The sequence below is a fragment of the Manacus vitellinus genome, unplaced genomic scaffold (assembly GCF_001715985.3).
Source record: "Manacus vitellinus isolate BGI_N305 unplaced genomic scaffold, ASM171598v3 scaffold_9_pilon, whole genome shotgun sequence".
Lineage (NCBI taxonomy): Eukaryota > Metazoa > Chordata > Aves > Passeriformes > Pipridae > Manacus > Manacus vitellinus.
Window position 1 is genome coordinate 14,437,230 of NW_021940917.1, and position 20,721 is coordinate 14,457,950.

General features: G+C 41.6%; 1 protein-coding gene across 1 annotated transcript in view; it reads left to right on the forward strand.

Moving 5' to 3' along the window:
• Positions 1-20,721, forward strand: part of RNF38 (ring finger protein 38) — a 98,677-nt gene that overhangs the window by 50,133 nt on the left and 27,823 nt on the right. Inside the window, exon 4 of the mRNA XM_008923807.2 lies at positions 18,394-18,587. Coding sequence (XP_008922055.2) covers positions 18,394-18,587 — 194 coding nt within the window. The remainder of the gene's footprint in view (positions 1-18,393; positions 18,588-20,721) is intronic.

The following is a 20,721-nucleotide window of genomic DNA, read 5'->3' on the forward strand; positions in this document are numbered from 1 at the left end:
GGTCTTGTTAAAGGTGCTCCATCTGCTTTGGCGGAAGGTAGAACTGGAACCCAGAAATGAACTGGTTTTCCAGGGCTCGATCGCTGTGTGCTGCCCTCAGGACACGCAGGTTCGGCGTGTCTCTGAAGCACTAAACGTCCTCCCTTCCACACAGTCAAATGAAGCCTGCAGGCGTCTCTAATCCCCTTAAATCGATCAAAAGAACTGTTTGATGTTGGCAAGCATATGTGTTACGGCATTCAGTATTTCTCAGTAGATATGAGTTAATTCCTACATAACACAAAGGAGATTTTTTTTCCCGTTGCTTAGACCAGAAGGATGCCTCTTGTTTTCTCCAGAATTTTGTTTTTAAAGTGACTGTGCATTGAGATGTTTACTTATAACATCCGTTTTAAGTTGTAATTGTTTAGAGCAAGTACTCTAGTCATTACTTATACAGAAGTTCATTGAACTGTAAGTCGTGAAAATGTTTATGAACGTATAGCATTTGCATTTCGAAGCAAATTTTTGAAGGTAATACTTGAAGCAGATTAGTATTTTCTCATAAGTTCACATGTATAGTTACAGTGGGGCAACTGGAGTGGTAATATGAACACAACTACTAGTCTGCCTTACTGAAGTGTTGCTGACTGCTTGATTAGGTTGCTGCTGATCTTCTTGTTCCTAAATGTCATTCACTGAGGCAACTACTTTGGTTTCAGTTGCCAAATTTATGGTATTTGTCCACAGGGAGTCTGCTGGCCCAACAGATTCCTTAATTCACAGCATTGCATTACATTACCTTTCTTACCTTCAAGGGGATATTGCAGCCATGGTATCAGGGACTCATTGTTCTGAGAAAGAGGAAAAAAGTCCATTTGAATACTATCATGTGCAGTAAGAGAGAGGAGGGTGCAGTCATTAGAGAATTAAGTATGAGACAGAAGAGCAGATAGATTTACTGGCAGATTTAATGGCTAATGAAAGTTGATAATGTTTTTGATCTTCCTTAATCATCACATCTCTAGTTAAAAACAAAACCTATGCAAACATAAAATAACGATGTGAAGAAGCTTTTCAGAGAACTGTTAGTAGGAGAATTACGTGTGAAAAGTGGTGATTGTGAGAGGTGGTATGTAAACCACCTGAAAACGAGAGATCTCATGAGTCTCCTGTGTGAATCTTTGTCATCTTCCAGACTTATAGAGCAGGTTAAACTTTAGTTTTTGCTCATCTGGTTCACTTTGCAGATCTTGTTAATTAACAAAAGTACACAAATACAAAATTGAAGCTGCAATTTGATCAGTCCTTGCTTTGTACTTGCAGTGGTGTGGTATTCACAGTGAATAATTGTCTTTTCTTTTTCTGAAAGATATGGTTCTGGCTCATAAGCTGGTATTAGTGGCATCAGTACTGTGGTGGTTTTTCAAGTTTATGCATCAGCTTGTCGGAATACATTTTTTCAATATGTATTGAAAAAAATATTATTGATGTTATAATAGGAAGATCATTTATATTATTTAAAGTTATATTGTTGATACTGTTACTTTTTTAACTATTTACTGAGAAAGTCTTTAAGAGTTGCAGCTGTGCCAGCTCTTACTCGAGTATCAAAATGATGTGGTTGGGAAGAGAAGTTACTTCTTCACACCTAATATGGAGTTATAATCTTGTACTATGAAATTGTAGTCTTGTTGCACATCAAAGCTGTCATACACATTTGTTCATGGAAACTACATGGACTGAATTGCTAGTGAATCTAATGAGAATTAGATTGCTAGTCTTGGACTTATAGAGGTCCTCTCACTTAATCTTTGTGTGTAGCTCCACCACTTCTCTGCCCCAGAAGGATTTGAAAGGCAAGAATAGGAAAGATGTCAAATTTCTTTTTTTCCTGTTTTGAGTCAGAGAGTTGCTTTGACTGTGGAGGAGTGATTCTTGAAACTTCTGGAAGATGCAGGCTTGACTTAATCCATTCATACAGAAATAGAACTTATGGTTTTCTTTTCTGTGTATGTATCTATATCGAGTTAAATAATCTAACACGGAGTACTTAAGTTCTGCTGTGGGCAAAAATTGCCTAGGTTTATGATTTATTAGGATGGTTTTTTTTTACTCTTTGGCTTCACGTGGTAGTGGGTAGGTTCCTTTTTTACTAAGCTCTTGAAGGATCAAGGAAACCTGCTTTGCTTTTTGGTGCCCTCTACTGTTGTCTGTTTGTCAGAACATAGAAAGCTAGAGCTGGTTTTGATCTTGAAAGACAGTAAAATGGTAACAACAGAGGCTCTTTAAAAACAGTAGGAAGGGGAAAGAGGGAAAAGAAGCGTATTTTGCTGTTTACCTTCCAACCAGTTTGTCTGGATTGCACTGGAACTGTACCTCAGCTGGTAGAAAAATAGGTAAGCAGCATACATCAGACTCAACCAGTGTCTTCTGTTGGCATTGCAGCAGTAAAAAGACCTATGCCTTTGATCTTCGCCTCTCAGAAAAATAAAGACAGTCTCTCTTTAATGTCTACATTTCCTGGTTCTCGAAGAGTACATTTCAGGTTTGCTGTCACAGAATTTTTTATCTCCTTGTTCATTTGCAATAACTTTCTTTTTTTTTTTTTAATTTCCTCCTACAACCTCAGATACTACCAAAACACACAGTGCTTCCTGTGCGTGCCTCTATGTGTGCTGTGCTTTGCTTACTTTCTGTGTAAGTAGCCCTTTCATCTTATCAATCTTGAAGTTTTGTTCCCGTCCCAAAACCTGGTGTGCAAGTTTCAAGCTGGCTTCCCGCCAAGTCTCCGAAACTTGACAACAGGGTCTGCTTCCCAGAGAGGGAAGAAAAAAACCAAGCAGCCTAAGCTATTGCAAAAATATATATTTTACATATGAAACAGATATATACAGTGAGAATATTATATACCTATAGCCCCAGAAACCCTAAATAGCTTCCTAAAGGGAAGAGGGGGAAGGGAGAAGGGAAAAAAGGACAAAATAGGACGAAAAGGTACAAAACCAAAACGGGTCTACACGATCTAAAAACCCGGTAATCAGCAAACTGAAGAACTGGCAAAATCTCACCACTTCCCTTGAGAGAAGCAGATGGCTGGACACGACCCAGCACTGTCCCCTCACGTGTGGCAGATAACAGCAGTCACTGTAGGCCTCAGCTCCAGATAAGCCAGACCGAGACAGGGACCCACCGTTGTGGAACTCACCGGAAAGGAAGAGAGAGAGGTCCCTCCCGCTGGCTTATTTATACCTCAAGTTATGTAAAGGAATAGCATGAAATACTTCCTATGTTCCTTCCTGGTTACAAACTGGTCTCCAGGAAGGCCTTGAGTGAAAACTATCACATTCTCCACCCCTTATTCCATACTATTTCTTTATGTAACGCCTGTATATTGTGTTCATCTATGTCCTGTGCATATACATATATAGTCCATGCTTATTTTTTTTCGAAGGCTGTCGTCTGTCATTGAAGATCAGCATCAACAGCAGCTCGGTTTGAATTCTTGGCCCTTTCATCACAATCAGAGTTCTGGTTTAGGGCTGGCTCATCGGTTTGGGCTGTCTCATCATTGGACATCCTCGGATACCAGTATCAGCTTTGTTCGGGTCTTTTTCATCTGGTGTCTGGTCTCCTGTAAAACACAACTTGAGGCAGAGAATTAGTTTTTCCCTAGGGTTAGGTTTCCTTGGGGCACACATTGGATCTCTCCATCCTTCCTCGTAACCCACCAGGTATTTCCGGGCCCTTGAGCGAAAACAATCCCAGGAATGGGTTTGTCTTGGCCTGAGGGAGGAGAGATCCAAACAGCCTTACCTAACATACCTTTTAGATGGATCGCCGGAACTTTGTCTCCATCTACAGTGTGGAGGGATTCTGCTTGGGCAGGACCAGCTCGGTTGACAGAGCCTCTAGTGTTGACTAACCAGGTGGCCAGGTGGCCTTGGCTAAGCTCTTATCCCAGTTTTTGTGAGTTCCCCCACCTAGTGCCTTTAGAGTTGTCTTCAACAGTCCATTACACCTTTCTACTTTTCCTGCAGCAGGTGCATGATATGGAATGTGATATACCCATTCAATACCATGCTCCTGTGCCCAAGTGGCCACTAGACTGTTCTTGAAATGAGTCCCGTTGTCTGACTCAGTCCTCTCTGGAGTGCCATGTCTCCACAGGACCTGTTTCTCAAGACCTAGAATGGTGTTTTGGGCTGTTGCATGTGGTACCGAATATGTTTCCAACCATCCTGTGGTTACTTCCACCATGGTAAGCACTTAGCGTTTACCTTGGTGCGTCTGTGGCAATGTGATATAATCAACCTGCCAGGCCTCCCCATACTTATATTTCTCCCAGTGTCCACCATACCACAGGGACTTCAGCCTTTTTACCTGCTTAATAGCGGCACAGGTTTCACAGTCACGGATAATTTGAGACATAAAATCCATGGCTAAATCCACCCCTCGGTCTCGTACCCATCTATGAGTGGCATCTCGGCCCTGATGACCTGAAGCATCATGGGCTCATCGAGCTAGGAACACTTCTCCCTTCTGCTGCCAGTCTAGGTCTGCTCGTGATACCTTGACCTGTGCAGCTCAGTCTGCCTGTCTGTTATTAGCATGTTCCTCATTAGCTCGCTTCTTGGTCACGTGGGCATCTACATGGTGGACTGTCACATTCAGTTTCTTCACTCTATCAATGATGTCTTGCCACAGATCAGCAGCCCAGATGGGTTTTCCTCTACCCCTCCAATTCATCTTTTTACACCGGTCTAGCCATCCCCATGGGGCATTGGCTATCATCCACCAATCGGTGTACAGGTAGAGCCTTGGCCATCCTTCTCTCTCTGCGATATCCAGGGCCAGTTGGACTGCTTTGAGTTCCGCAAACTGACTCAATTCACCTTTACCTTCAGTGGCTTCCTCCACTCGTCGGGTGGGACTCCAAACAGCTGCTTTCCCCTTCCAGCTCCTCCCTACAATACTGCAGGAACTATCGGTGAAAAGGGCATAGCGTGTCTCTTCATCTGGCAGCTTATCATATGGCGGAGCTTCTTCAGCTCAACTCATTGGCTCTTCTTGTTCTTTTGCCAGACTGAAGTTCCCACCTTCAGGCCAATTGGTTATGATTTCCAAAATGCCAGGGTGATTCAAGTTCCCGATTTGGACACGTTGCGTAATCAAAGGAATCCACTTGCTCCACATGGCATCAGTGGCATGATGCATAGGGGGCACCTTCCCTTTGAACATCCGACTCAACACTGGTAATTGGAGTGCCAGGAAGAGCTGTGCTTCGGTACCAATTACCTCTGAAGCTGCTTGTATACCTTCATATGCCACTAAGATTTCCTTTTCCACAGGGGTGTAATTGGCCTCAGAACCTCTGTAGCTTCAGCTCCAGAAACCCAGTGGTCGCCCTCGCGTCTCGCCAGGCACCTTTTACCAGAGGCTCCAGGAGGGACCTTTATCTCCAGCTGCAGTGTAGAGTACACTCTTTACATCTGGTCCCGTTCTGACTGGTCCAAGAGCCACGGCACGTGCAGTTTCTTGCTTGATCTACCTGAAAGCTTGTTGTTGTTCAGAACCCCATTGGAAATTGTTCTTTTTACAGGTCACAAAGTAAAGAGGGCTCACAATCTGACTGTATTCTGGGGTGTGCATCCTCCAGAAGCCTATGGCTCCCAGAAAAGCTTGGGTTTCTTTCTTGTTTGTGGGTGGAGCCATTGCTAAATCTTGTTGATTATGTCTGTTGGTATCTGGTGTCGTCCATCTTGCCATTTCACCCCTAGGAATTGGATCTCTTGGGCAGGTCCCTTGACCTTGCTCTTCTTGATGGCGAAACCAGCCTTGAGGAGAATCTGGATGATCTTCTGTCCTTTCTTGAAAACTTCTTCTGCTGTGTCCCCCCCATACAATGATGTCATCAATGTACTGGATGTGTTCGGGAGCCTTACCCTTCTCTAGTGTGACCTGGATCAGTCCATGGCAAATGGTTGGACTGTGTTTCCACCCCTGGGGCAGTCGATTCCAGGTGTATTGAACGCTCCTCCAGGTGAAAGCAAACTGTGGCCTGCACTCTACCGCTAAAGGAATGGAGAAAAACATGTTGGCAGTGTCGATGGTGGCGTACCACTTTGCTGTCTTGGACTCCAGCTCGTACTGGATCTCCAACATATCTGGCACAGCAGCACTCAGCAGTGGCGTGACTTTATTTAAGCCACAGTAGTCTACAGTCAGTCTCCATTCTCCATCGGACTTATGTACAGGCCAGATGGTGCTGTTGAAGGGTGAATGGGTTCTGCTGACCACCCCTTGGCTCTCCAACTTCCAAATCATTTTGTGGATGGGGATCACAGCATCTCGGTTCATCCGATACTGTTGTCTGTGTATGGTTTCGTGGCTATTGGCACTTCTTGATCTTTAACTCACAGTAGTCCTACAATGGAAGGGTCTTCTGAGAGGCCAGGAAGGGCAGACAATTGCTTGGGCACCTCTTCAATCACCGTGGCTACACCAAAAGCCCACTGGTACCCTTTTGGGTCCTTGAATTATCCTCTTCTTAGGTAGTCCATACTGAGAATGCAAGGGGCTTCTGGCCCTGTCACAATGGGATGCTTTTCCCACTGGTCTCCTGTCAAGCTCATGTCAGCCTCTACTACTGACAACTCTTGTGACCCTCCTGTCACTCCAGAAATAGAAACAGTCTCGGTACTCTTATGCTCCAAAGGCATTAAAATACACTGGGCTCCAGTATCTATCAAGGCTTGGTATCTTTGAGGATCCAATGTGCCAGGCCATCGAACCCACACAGCCCAGTAAACCCGGTTATCTTCTTGGTCCCTTTCCTTCTCCTGGCAGAAGGCAGGGCCCCTCTATTGGTCTTGATCAGAGCATTTGTCGTTGGACTTTGACTTAGACTTCTTAGAGGCCTTTTTGCCATTGTTGAAGTGGACCTCTGTCTTCTTGTGCTTCGGCGATCGCAGTTTCTTTTCTAAGAAGTCTGCATCTACTATGTAGACAATTTTCTTGTCAGTGTCCTTTTGCTTCAGCTCCCTCAGTCTAGCTTCGAACTTAGAAGGGGTACACCATCCCACTTCTTCATGTTTTCTCCTTTGCTATGAAGGTATGCCCATAGTTGGTTACGTGACCGACGTTTAGAGTTCTCTTTCCTTTGACGTGTGAACAACAGAGATTGTGACTGAGATCGAGACCAGGATCGAGGTCTAGGTTGAGGTCGTCTTTGTTGATCCCGCCATGATCGTTCCATTGGTCTTTCTCTGTAATCTCTATACCTTCTGTCATCTCTGTCTCTAAGGTCGTCCTCATATCTTGAGTATTCATAATCTCTCTCCATTCTTTCCCTATCGTAGGTGTATTGGTATAGGGGACCAAAGGAGTCTTCCAGATTTTCCTCTAGGCTCCTTATCCAAGCACACATGGTGTCCACACTTGGTTCATCCATCTTTGGATGATATGCAGTTATCAAGCAGTAGATATACGGTTTAGGGGCACCTTGAATTACCTTTTTCCACATCGGTTGTGTGCAGGGAACATTCTCGGGAACTTGGATGTCATAATAATCTGGATCAGAGTAGATGATCTCCAGCATGGCCAATTCCCGTAGGTATTGGATACCTTCTTCCACAGTCCTCCACCTTCTTGAAGAACTCTTCAGGGACTCCTTAAATGGGTATCTCGCCCTCACAGCGTGGAGGATTAGGAGCCAAAGACTGGACGCCATTTTCTCCCTTCCCATTTCTTCTTCTATCACAGGGTCTTGGGCAATGGATCCCAGTTGTCGTGCTTCATCACCTTCAATTATGTGACTATCAGCTCCCTTGTCCCAGCATTGCACCAACCAGGTGAGGACTTGTTCACCAGGCAAGCACATATAATCTCTCCGTAAATCTTGAAGCTCTTTGTGGTCAGTGATTGTGTAATTTCACTTTCTCGCATTATTTCTTGTCCATCTCTCCCACGTAGAATCTTTTCCGCCTCCCTCTTTACTCTTCCCCTCTTGCGTGGAACCATTCATGCCTCCTCTCTGTATCTCTCACGTGGAGGTGGGGACTGGGCATGCCATGAGGATAAACTTCTATGTTGTTCATGGCGTGGAGGTGGACTTTGTCGTCACTCACACCACAGAGATGGACTTCTACGCCATTCATACCATGGGGATGGACTATGTCGTTCACGCCATGGAGATGGACTTCTATGCTGTTCATACTGTAGGGATGGACTCCTACGTCGTTCGCGATACCCAGCGGGTGGAGGTAGCGAGTGGTCTTTCGGGTACCGAGATAAGGGCCTCCTCCAATCATCCACGCTTCCAAGAGAAGGTTGGGTCTGGAGGGGTAGGAATAATTCTCCCTCAGGTTGAGGGGAATGTTTTGGCCCCTTCTTTGTGTCTTTTGTAACACTGAATGTGTAGTCAGGATATGAATCATCAAGTGACAATATACCACAGGCCGTTTGTACTGTTGCCTTCTTTTCTCTTGATACTGCTCTACTTTCCTTTGGACGCGCCCCTAGTTCTTTTGGGCATGCTCCTTCTCTTGCAAGTGTTTCTTCCTCTCTGGCAGCTGCTTCTTCTCTTGCAGTCGCTCCTTCCTCAGTCACAACCACTTCTTCCTCTCTCAGAGTCGCTGCCGCTCCTTCGTCCTTTGCTGCCGCTCGTTTGTCTACTACTTCCTGCATGGATTGGATAGGTTCTTCTACTCCTTCTTCTCCTCTTTCTTCTTCTTCTTCTGTGTGTTCCAGTTGCAGAGATGGGTCTGTAAGTTCCTGGATCTCCCTTACCCACGTCTTCTTCTTCTTGATAGGGGCAACAATGACTTTCCGGTTTTTAGCTTGAGTCCCAGTTCTAGTGGACTTAGTAGAAACAGCATTGACTTTAAGTTGTGTTTGGACCCTGACTTCTGTGGACCTAATAGGGACATCACTGGTTTCAGGTGGCATGGTTTGGGTTTCTTTGTCGACCTTAACCTTTTGAAGGTGGTCTATGGCAGCTTGATAAGCATTAGCCAGGCACCAGCACAAAACGGAGAATCACAAATTCAGATCCTTGTAGGGAAAGCACCCTTCTGTTAAACAGCAGGTCATCTCACCAGAATCAAACATCTGTTCTGGCGTGAACTCCCAATAAATGGGAGTGACACATGTCCTACTAATTTACCGAAATCTCCCCAAGCTCCATGCCACCCGGGGACTGGCCTGTCCGCGGCCCTTTCCAGAGTTCCAGCGAGTCCCTTTGAGGTGCGATCTTTCCTACAACAGGGAAAGCAATACAACACCATTGTTCCAAGTTTAAATAGCACTTCCATTACCTTCATCAATAACCGTATTGTTGCAACACAATTTAGATAATAATTAGAGCCAATTGTAACCATGGGGATCTCCTTTACCAGGCCTTTGATGTCGAAATTAAAGAATGGAAGCAATTTGTTCTGTCCATCCTCTAGGTCTGGACATCTCCCTATAGGGTAGCCTAAAACAGGTATAAAGATGGCCAGAATTACAAGAAAAAATTAATGAAATGGCCATTGTTGCTGTTGTTCTTTCTTCTTGTTCTTAAAACAACCCTTTGTTTATATAAGCAGAGTTTTCTTGGCTACTTTCCCAGACTCTGGCAGTGTTCCCGGACCTGTTCCCAAAACAGTAGACTTGTTCACCAAAATAACACCGAGCTTGGCTGTCTTACCAGACAATGTTTTCAAAACAGGCCAAACTTAACCAAAATATCCCAGTCCTGACACCAAAAATGTTGTGCAAGTTTCAAGCTGCCTTCCCGCCAAGTCTCCGAAACTTGACAACAGGGTCTGCTTCCCAGAGAGGGAAGGAAAAAACCAAATAGCCTAAGCTATTGCAAAAATATATATTTTACATATGAAACAGATATATACAGTGAGAATATTATATACCTATAACCCCAGAAACCCTAAATAGCTTCCTAAAGGGAAGAGGGGGAAGGGAGAAGGGAAAAAAGGACAAAATAGGACAAAAAGGGACAAAACCAAAACGGGTCTACACGATCTAAAAACCCGGTAATCATTAAACTGAAGAACTGGCAAAATCTCACCACTTCCCTTAAGAGAAGCAGGATGGCTGGACACGGCCCAGCACTGTCCCCTCACACGTGGCAGACACAGCAGTCACTGTAGGCCTCAGCTCCAGATAAGCCAGACCGAGACAGGGACCCACCGTTGTGGAACTCACCGGAAAGGAAGAGAGAGAGGTCCCTCCCGCTGGCTTATTTATACCTCAAGTTACATAAAGGAATAGCATGGAATACTTCCGTGATCACCTTCCTAGTTCCTTCCTGGTTACAAGCTGGTCTCCAGGAAGGCCTAGAGTGAAAACTATCACACCTGGGAATACTTCTGTCCTACAGAAACTCAGAAATTGTCTTAAGTCATCATTCTCTCTACAGAGCCTCCTATCTTAGCCTTGTGGTCTGTCTTTGCCACCTTTGTTCACTTCTGACAATAGTGGCCAACTTTTTTTTTTTTTTCCCCACACTTCAGTATCAGTAAATTGTGTGAGAAGGGATGAGAACATTCAGGGCACAATTTATGGTGCTGCTGAGCAGATGCTCTGTCTGGCAGTCTTCATGAAAGCTTTGGGAGATGGCTTTCTCTCTAGGCAAATATTAAGGTTATTTTTTGAGATGATATGTCTTGGGATTGTTCCTTAAAAAACCTGTGTTGTGATGATGAGCTGCATTTTCAAGATGCGATTTTTGGAAGTCAGTCTCTTGCAAAGACATTTGAATTATTTTGTTGGTAAGTGGTGAGGGAGGGCATTTTTGTTCTGGTATTCTCTCTGTTTGTCTCTTGGGAAGATATTGGAACTGAATACAAAGCTAGAGGGGAAATGAAGAGATTGGAGACATGAAAGACTAGGAACAGATATTAATTTAAAATAGTGCTGTGGAAGGAACTCGTGAAGATGAATAAAAAGTTCCAAGTGGATGACTATGGGTTTGAGAAAAATGTTTAGATGTGAACACAAAGGGCCTGGGAAGGCCAATATGCATTTGGTCACTTTGTGTGTGAAGCTTTACTGAGCATAGGTTAGAGATTGTATGTGAAGCTTTCTTCCTCTTTATTCACAGTTTCCTTACTGTATCAGAGAACACTCAGAGCATTCTTCCTCAAATTCAAATATGGAGACATAGTATAGTGTTTGTATTCTTTGGTTCTGCTTTCAGTATGTGAATGTTTACATGGATCTGTTGTTGAAATGTGATTTAGCAGTTCATAGCCATGATGGTGACCTTGATCAGCATTGGGCACAGCTTGAGGCTATTTTAAGAAAGGACACATCTCACTAAATTTCTTACATGCCTGAAGTTCTTAATGCCTTGTTTTTCTCCTTAGTAAAAGTGTAGGATGAGGTTTAAAAAGTGAGTCAGCAAACCATGCTTATTTGAGTGTGTTCAGGGGAATGAGACTTCTTTTCCTTCACGTCATGTGATGTGTATCATGTGGTTTGTTTTTTATTAATAAACCTTCCTTTGACTTTACATGACAATAATCTTGTTTCCTAAAGTAAATGAAAAGACCTGCCCAAATACAAGCTGTGTCTTGAAGCTAAGGACTTGCAATGTTTTCTCATATATTCCTCTTTTAGGTTAACTTAGCAGAAATTACAGGCAATGACAGGGAAGGCAGCGAAAGGTGAATATGCTTTTCTGCAATAGATATGAGATATTATGCCAGTAGTCCTTTTACTGGCAAAAAATTTTAAATGCTGACTTGCCCTTGTGCCCACTGAAGACATCAGTTACAATAGTGTGAGTAACGTTTTTATTGGTGTGAATGCCTGGATATTCTTTTGATGCTTTGTCAACACGTATGGTCAGCATAACGTTGAGGTACCTGTATTGTTAGATTCAAGTGCCTAAATGGTAAAATCAGTAGTGAATGCACACAGTATATACAAACTATATGCAGAGAATACTTCGCCATGAAGTAGTCTGGACCAGACTTTTCTTCAGACTCCTTGCCCCATTAGCTGAAAGAGCGTAATTATTGTTAAAATTGAAAACTGTGATCTTTTTGAAATGTGACTATACCTAAGCACCTTGTCTTGATTTCACCACTTTGCTCTCACCCTGGCATTGTTTTAAGTGTATAAATTTCAATACATTTTACGACATTTAAAGTAATTTTTTTACAGTAATTGATATCTTTTGATGTTACACATGCAAAGCCCTGTTTCTCTATCTGTTGTTCTGTGATTTTAATTTAAAACTTACTTTCTGTTTACATACAAATAGAAGATCAGGACTTTGTGGAGGCCCAGAGGATGTTTTTAGCACATTTCTGTAAGGTGATGTAAGGTGGTGTTGGTGTCAAAATATGGACACTTTACCTCAGGTGGTAGGCAACTTGAGGGTGGACTGGTAAGAAATAACCATTGGAAAATATTTTAAAAAATCTAATTGAATGCTAGTACAATTTGTTGCATAAGTTTCCAGTTTTAAGAAGGCCTGAAATGCTTACTGCCATAGTGCATATTAACTGCAAGAAACTTCTGCAGAATTAGCACAAACTGTTTTCCATTTTGTATCATCCAGATAAAAGGACCATTGAAAAAGCTGAGTTAAAAGTTGAGACCATAAATTAAAGTGAAATTAGTATTTTTACAACAACTTTTTTAATAGAGAGGGAGGTATAGCTGAGGTTTTTTCTCTTACTGAAGTTTGGCTGGTGTTTTGGATTGAGAGTTAAATATCCCCATTCAGAAAAAACACCATGATGTGATACAAAAATAAATACTTGATAATGTCCTTGTGAGTTTAGCAGCATTTAAATTGCTTTGATTCATTTTGCCAAGAAGTGATTGTAAAATCTTCTCATATTTCAAAGGATTCTTGTTTGCATGCAGCAAGTACTGCAAGCAATAGCAAATACTAAAAAAAAATCAATTTGAAGAATTTGGAGATGGCTGTGAGCTTCCTTGGTTCTTAAACCTACTTCAGTGTTAGAAAAGGAGGTGCTTCAACTATGATGCATGGTTTACATTGTCCTTTTTGTATGAGCAGTATAGCTTGAAAATAAGAATAGTGTAGTCTTACTAAATAAATTTTCCTTCTTTTCTTCTTGCTATGGAGTGCTGCAGTGCTACATACAATGGTAATAATTTTACATTTTTCTAAAGTTCTTATGCATTTTAATTTACATGCAGACAAGTAATATTCCAATTTCTGGGGTGAGAAATTGACATCTAATGATCAAATTCTTAGGACTGTTTCAAATACTTACTGTGTGAAACTTAAACAGTTTAGACTTATTAGCTGTCTCTTAATGTTTTTTCTATATCCTAAGCATCCAGTTAAATGGGAAATGCATTTCAGAGAAGGAACTGATACAGAAAAAACACTGGAAATAAATGTCAGTCTGGTGTAGAATAAGCAACAAATTTAACAATGTGTTTTGATGATAAGTAAAATGAAAATATTTGTTGGAATCTGTTTTGTGCTGTCTGTGTGTGATTTGCTATTGCATAATGCAGATCGTTACAGAAATGCCTCACACGGAGGACTTATTGTCATTTCTGGTTGATGAAGAGTAAATTAGCCTTTATGTCCACTATCAGTAAATAATGAATTAATCCTGCTAACTGTGAGTGAATTCCAGATGGCCTAGAAATATTAATGATGAGTGTTCTTGGTACAGTTAGATACAGTAGCAGCCTAATTGATATATACTGTCATAGCTTTGAAAGATTAAAAAAGTCACTGCTTGAAGAGAGGGTATGTGGAATGTGGGAATGTTTATTTCAGTGAGATGATTTGATTGAAGACTTGTCAAATGGCATTCTAAAGGAAAGGGGGAAGCCATAAATAAAATGTAGAGAGACACAGACCTGCCAAACAAACTTAATGGAGACAAAGACAAGAAACAAAAAACCTGGTCAGCCACACGAAGCTGAGGGTCTGGGGTGTTGGAGCAGGTCAGTGGGACTGTGCCAGCCAAGGAGATGATGTGCCTGGTCTTTACACTTGTCTAGCTGAGCTCTGTGCCTGATCACAGCAGTCTCTCCTATTTTATTAGATCTTTTCTAAACTACCTCTCTGTGTACTATCACTGTCTATGCTGTAGGGCTAAGTGAGACCAGCTTGAGTAGAAACTAGGCCAGCAACTGGAGCCTCACTGGAGGTGTAGCCACTGCCAGGTTTCTGGTCTCCACAGTGTAGGTGAGTGCTGCTCTTGGTGTTGGGAGCTGGAGGGGCTGTAGCTATCTGAATTATTTTGTTGGTTTCCTACAGACTTTGTATCTATAGTGCCAGCTGCTGTGGGACTGGTGTGAGCTTGGAAACTCTACCTTGTAACGCCACAGCTAAGTTAAACTTCTGCCTCTGCTGGTTTCTGGAGGAGAGATGGAAGAAGACAGTAATGCTTATAAGACACTCTGGGCCACGATGACTCATTCCAGTCACATAGGTGACTTCCCTTGTCTTGGTTCTAGGGTTGTGGGGCACAGCTCTTTCAGAGCTACTAGGCCTAAGCCATAAAATATACTTAAAATTAGGTTAGTCCTGGCCTATGAATAAGCTGCTACATTTTGACATAACTGTCTATTCAACCCAGGAATTTACTGTTACTGTAGATATGATCAGAGTAATAGAAATATTGGGATGTAAATCAAATCACAGTTGTTGGAGTATATATCCTACCATGCAAAATATTCAGTTTACTAGCCCCTTAGATGCCTACTGTTAAATTTGAAAATGCTTATAAATGTTGAAGTTTACCAATTTGTATCATGGGAAAAATAATTTCTTTTTCAGTATGCAGTCATGAAGGGGAAGCATGTAGGTGCAGATTTCTGGTCAGCCTGGCAGGGTCATTTAGGGGGTGTACCTGTCGTACTGTCCCTGCGTAAAGCCCTCTGTGGGAAAAGGCTATGCTTGAAAATACTCCTGAAGTATTAGTTTACTTTAAAAGTACTGGTCTTTTGGGGGCTACTGCACAGATGTAGTTTATTCCCTGAATTTGAAATGGAGGATATGGAGTAGTTTCTTGTGCTTCCCAGGACTGTTAAGTGAGAATATGAAGGGAGTTGGAGAGGAAAGTGATTTTCATATATTGGCAGCAATTGCTTTGATAATAATTCCCTTCTGTGATGGTTGGTAACGTGTGTGTGGATGCAGTATTTATGATTTGACTGGAAAAGCAAAGGACAATAAAAAGAAACATCTCAAAGGATGTTGTCTTGGTGAAAATATCCATTTTCCCCAAATGAAGTGGAACAGCATTTAGATAAAACATATAAAAAATCTCTGCAAGAAACGGATAAGAAGTATAACAAACAGTTTTACTAGTAACGATCTGATGACTTTGTCCTGATCTTGTTTCTTTTAAATATGAAGTGATCTGTGTTCCTGTTCATCATGCTCTTTTTGCTGAATGTATATTTAAAGAAAGTAGTGCTTTTAGCTTGTTAGTTGAGAGGTAGATACAATGTTCTTGATAGCTCTCAGCCACTCTGTTCTCATCGCCTTTTGGACATGAGAAAAATACATAACATAATGGCTGTAAAAAATAGCAGGTAGTCCCAGGGAATATTTTGAATATTACAGCTAGAGTGATTTCGGGATTTGGAGAGCTACTGTCATTGCTGAGAGTATCATGTTCCACAAATAAACTACTGAACTTTATATCCAGTGATAGCGTAGACTGAAAAAACATACTGTCAATATCTAGTTATTCCACAAACTCGTTAAAAACAACATGAAAATAAATATTAAATTAAACAAGATACGTATCTGTCATTACCTCTTTGTACTTTCCTGCGTAGTAGTATTATCTTTCCACAATCATCAGATGGGAATTGGTTTCTTAATAAAAACTAAGACAAAACACCCTGTCTTCATTGAGTTTGTGTTGGGATTTTTTTATGAAAGTTTGTAAAGAAGTTTGGTTTAGCTTTAGGTTACTTCTTTTAAAGTACAGAAAGAAACCTGCAATTACATTTTAAATCTCTCTGTAGATGCAGTTCCAAGAATGATTTTAGCTTTATTTTCTTTCTAATGAGAAACAGTTTTGGCTAAAAGTACTGTTGCTTACTGCAGAGGGCAATTAGCAGTTATGGAGTTTGAAATACCTGTGTTAAGTAATTTAGAGTGATGATGAAGGCTAACTGCTTAGCAGTTTGCATCTCCACTGTCTTTGAACTGGTGCACTTCACGAACAAAAGAAAAATCATAATTAAAGAACTGTTTTTCCATACTGCTTTCTACAGCGCAGGGTATATTAATGTTAATGATCTGGAAAGGTGCCAGATTTAAATTAGGGCATTAGCAGTGAGAGATTCCCAGCCAAAGGCATGTACAGGATGTATCAGGACAGCAGTGGTTATTTTATTATTTTAGGGTTCTGTTTTCTGCCAGCTTCACTAAATCCAGTTTTTTCTTTCCTCCATTTGACATCTTCTTTTGCACTCTCAAAATCCCAGCATACGTAATTTACTAGCCTGTGTTTCTCTTTGAGTAGGCTTCGTCATCATGGTGTAAAAAATTGGGCCACAGGTCATCCATCTCTGACTCTTGTAGCATAGTTCCTTTAAGATTTGTCCTTTGACAGTGTTCTCTGAAATCTAACAAAACAGATATTTTCACAGAAGCTTTGCTGTCAAGGCACTTATTGGAATATCTCTTCAAATTTTTTGGTGTTGAGCTTCTGAGGGCGAGCAGCCTTCTGGAAGAGTCAGCATTTACCTGGACATCTACTTTCATTAACCTTTCAGCTGCATACCTGTCTTTTGACCTATTTTTCTCTGAAAAATTAAAGTGCCATTGGTTAAAGAGTTCAGAAGAGATTGAGCAACAGATGGATGCATGCATCATCAGGCTGGCTGCCCAAGGAAGCTGATGGCTTTAGATAAGATAGAGTAGAGGAAAACCGCAGTTCATGTTAAGGTATTTGAAAGCAAGAACCTGGAAAGCTCTAAAATTTTGTAAAAATGGCCACAAGTCAAAAGAGAGGAAAAAATACCTTTTTTCTCTTAAACACCTGGACAAAACTTTTGGTTGTTAAAGACTGTGCGCTCTCAGAAAGAACAGTGGAGTAAAACTATATGTCAGTGGAAACCTTATTAAGAAGCTACTTAATAGTGTTCAGAAAGTAACAGGTCCCTGTGAAGCTAAGAGCCAGAAGATGTCCATAGTCCAGTCTATAACTAAATCTGAAATAAGACCTCTATCAACCTGTGGATTACGAGACTGTGGGGGGGCCACAGAGCCGTTGCAGACAAGTTGTTTTCTCTGCTCCAGCTATCTGCAATTACATGCAATTTTAATTTAAAAAGTGCTGTGGTTGGCTGAGATGGAAGTGGTGGGGTGAGTGGACGAGCTGGAGAGCAGCAAAACAGTACAGTTTGCACCAGGAGTTCTGTCAGAGAAGTCCACGTGGTGTTTGGACTAAATGGTGGTTTCAGTGTGGTAGTTCATGTGGGTTTAGTTTTTGTGTGCTCAGTTGGTGAGCTCTGAAGTATGACATGTATTTTTCTCTGTTTTCAATTGTCATGCTTGTTAACAGCATGATGTGTTACAATTTTGACAGAATAGTTTGCTACTGGTGTTGGTGGAAATTTCCGAGAAGTATGACAGCTCTATTAAATGGTTCAGTAGCATGGACACACAGAGAAGAGGAGAGGTAGTTGTGTTCATAACTAATTGGGAGAACATCATCTGGAGGTGAAGGACCTTCATATCACTAGGACTGAAAATGTTGAACACTGTGTAGTCCCTGTGGAATTTTAGCGAAGTACACAGACTTAAGCAGAGATTGATGATTCATTTTTTTCAGGTTATATGTATAAATGAACATTATTACGTGAGTAACTAGAAGGATGAAGCATCTCCGTGTTGAGCTAGCAGAATCAAAATAGCCTGCAGCACAGAGCAAGTGTCTGATTAGCTGTGTAAGTGCAGACCTGATAGGGAAGGGATGCAGTGCAGAGCGCAAGCTCTGTGTGGTATCTGCTTACTGACTAGTACAGATTCCATTGTTGTGAAGTCTGTGCTTGTACATCTTTTCATGCTTCTGTAGCCTATAAGTGCTAAGGACAGAGGAGTGTGAAATAGGTTGTTCCTTACTTTCTTCATGTTACTCTCTTTTCTGTTGTATTTTTGGTTTTGCATGGATGTTAGAATTTTTATATTATAATGCTGCTAAAGTGTAATTTAGTACTAATTCTTCCAGGGGGTAGGGAGCCATCAGAAATCTCTGTTTATAAAGATAATAAGCAGGCAACTAGTTGCAGGTTCTCAGTTTCCTGGTGTTTTAGTGCAGTCTGCAATAAGTCACTCCTAATGCTAGCTGCAAAGCAATACTGAAGTATGGATTGTAATTCACTCATCTGGAGGTGGGTTTTGTTTTTTGTTTTGTTTTGGTTTTCTTTGCACTGGCGTAGAGCGAAGACAGTCCTAGTCCCAAGCGACAACGCCTTTCCCATTCAGTCTTTGACTATACAGCAGCATCACCAGCCCCATCACCACCAATGCGACCATGGGAGATGACATCAAATAGGCAGCCTCCTTTGGCCCGACCCAACCAACACCACTTCTCAGGGGAACGATGCAACACACCTGCACGAAACAGGAGGAGGTAAGCAAGCTGTGTAGCTTGGGAAACAAGTTCTTATTCTTCCTAATTTTAGCTCAAGGGAGGTGTGTTTTGGTCAGCACTGGCTAGATTACACATGGTAAACGTGTTAATGTTTCCTTTAAGCTGACTGTACTGAAGTCGTGACTGAAAAGTTATTGGAAGTAATTCACGTTTGTGCGTCGCCTCAGTGCATGTGAATAGTCAACTCAAGGAAAGGAGTGCTCAAAATATATTTAATTATGAGCCTGATTCTCTATCTGTCACTCTGCACTGAGGCAAAAAGCGTGTGGAAAAATACAAGGAAAGATCTTTCTCATTGGGGTACTTTTAATGGTATTAAGAGTTGCTGATGTAGTACCATAGTTTTCATTGCAGTCACAATTATTTTCATACTTAAAAACAGTCTAAATAAAGATGAGAGTTACTAGCTGGGGAGATGGGGATGTTAGCACAGTGTCAAATGTTTGCTGAGGTGGCTGATTCACATGTAATAGGAGTTAGATTTTCATGTTGGTTTTAGCTTGTGGCCCATTAACTTCTGGAAGCAGAGGTTTTAGAAGAAGTTCCAATGGACATGGAAGAGAGAGATTGGGATGACTAGGTTGAACTGATGCCTGGAGGGATGGTAGTCTAGGAAACCATAAAACCACAGACTTTTTTGCTAAAGATAATTGCTAAACAAATTATCCAAAGCAGAAGCGTTCTGTGTCAAAAATACTGAGTTACTTTATGCAAGTTAAAACACATTGTCTCTCTGCTTCTAAGAAATATTGTGGCTTGGTTTGTACTTTAAAAAAAAGTGTCTGTGCTTTCTCATTAATATAAAATATTAGGCTTAAGATATATTTAGCTAGTTTTCTTCAGATGCCACAAATCAAATTTGGCAACAATGATCAGCCAAGAGTAGTTTTTAGGCAAGAAATTTTTTTAAAGCATGCTAGTTTTGTATCTTGGCTTCAAGTCCATGAATTTGAAAGCTTTCAGTCAGTGGCATGTAAAATACTCAGCTCTCAGTGCAACTTGTCAGACTTTTAAGAAAGAGGTTCAATTGTGAACTTGAAAGATTATTGTGAAGACAGAAGATTAGACCTTTTTATATGGTTTGGTAAAGGGATGCTCTGCAGGGGCATTTGGTCCACAACATAATCTTTACCTCGAAATAGTTTGAGCTGAGATGCCTGGACTATGCTGCATTTGGCCACTTTTGCTTGGTGTCCAGGCAGCCTACACAGATTTCTTTGCGGTGTTCATTAACCTCTCCTGCAGAGTTAAGCAGAGTGCTTAACAAGCTAGACAGCTGAATCTAGACAGTTTGGATGTACTGTGGGATGAAGAAGAATGGAATGTGTAAGAGAGAGATGTGCATGGACAAGTGTCTGACATTCCGATGCAGTCAGGTGTTACCTGTGGCTTTTGCAAGTAAGGCATTCTGCCAACAGGAGGACACCTCATTGGAAAGCCACCTTCGGTCTGACAGGAGCAATTAGGTTGGCTGCAGCATCGTGGACATGAAGCATGATTCTTTCTAGTGCCAGCTCGCCTGCTCTTGGGTGATAACACAAGCTTTGCTCTAATCAGAGACACTTGAATGTGTCAGTGCTTTGTTTCCCTGCACTTGCATTTTTTAGCTTCAGTGCACTGTTGCATTTGAGCTAGCTCTAGGGAAGTTCCAGAATAGCATTGCATCCAGTTTCCTCTCCTAGAACAAGATGGTTAGGGAGAACAACACATACATGTTTCTTGTTTTCCAGGAGTCTTTTTGAATCTTAGAGTGCTTTGGAGTCATATCAGAACTAATAAGCACTCTCATGGATCAAAAGCTTTATTCGTTAAGATTATTGTGAGTGCATCTGTTACTAATGCTTTAGGTGAGGTTATGCATGTGCTTTTGAAGCCACTTTCCTGTTCTCCCTGCTTTGTTTTCTCTTCCCATGGCAGAGTAGTCTCAGAGTTAATGAGGCTTTCAGATTAAGATAAGATGAAAGATGCACTCCAGTTGCAAATGGTTGTTCAGCTCAAGGAAGCAGGCTAGGACAAGTGCAGGCAAAACCTCTCTAGTGTATGTAGTGTGGACATCACTCTGAGCCAGCAGCATCAGCATTAGCTCTTTTGTCCTACCATTTCACTCCTGTTG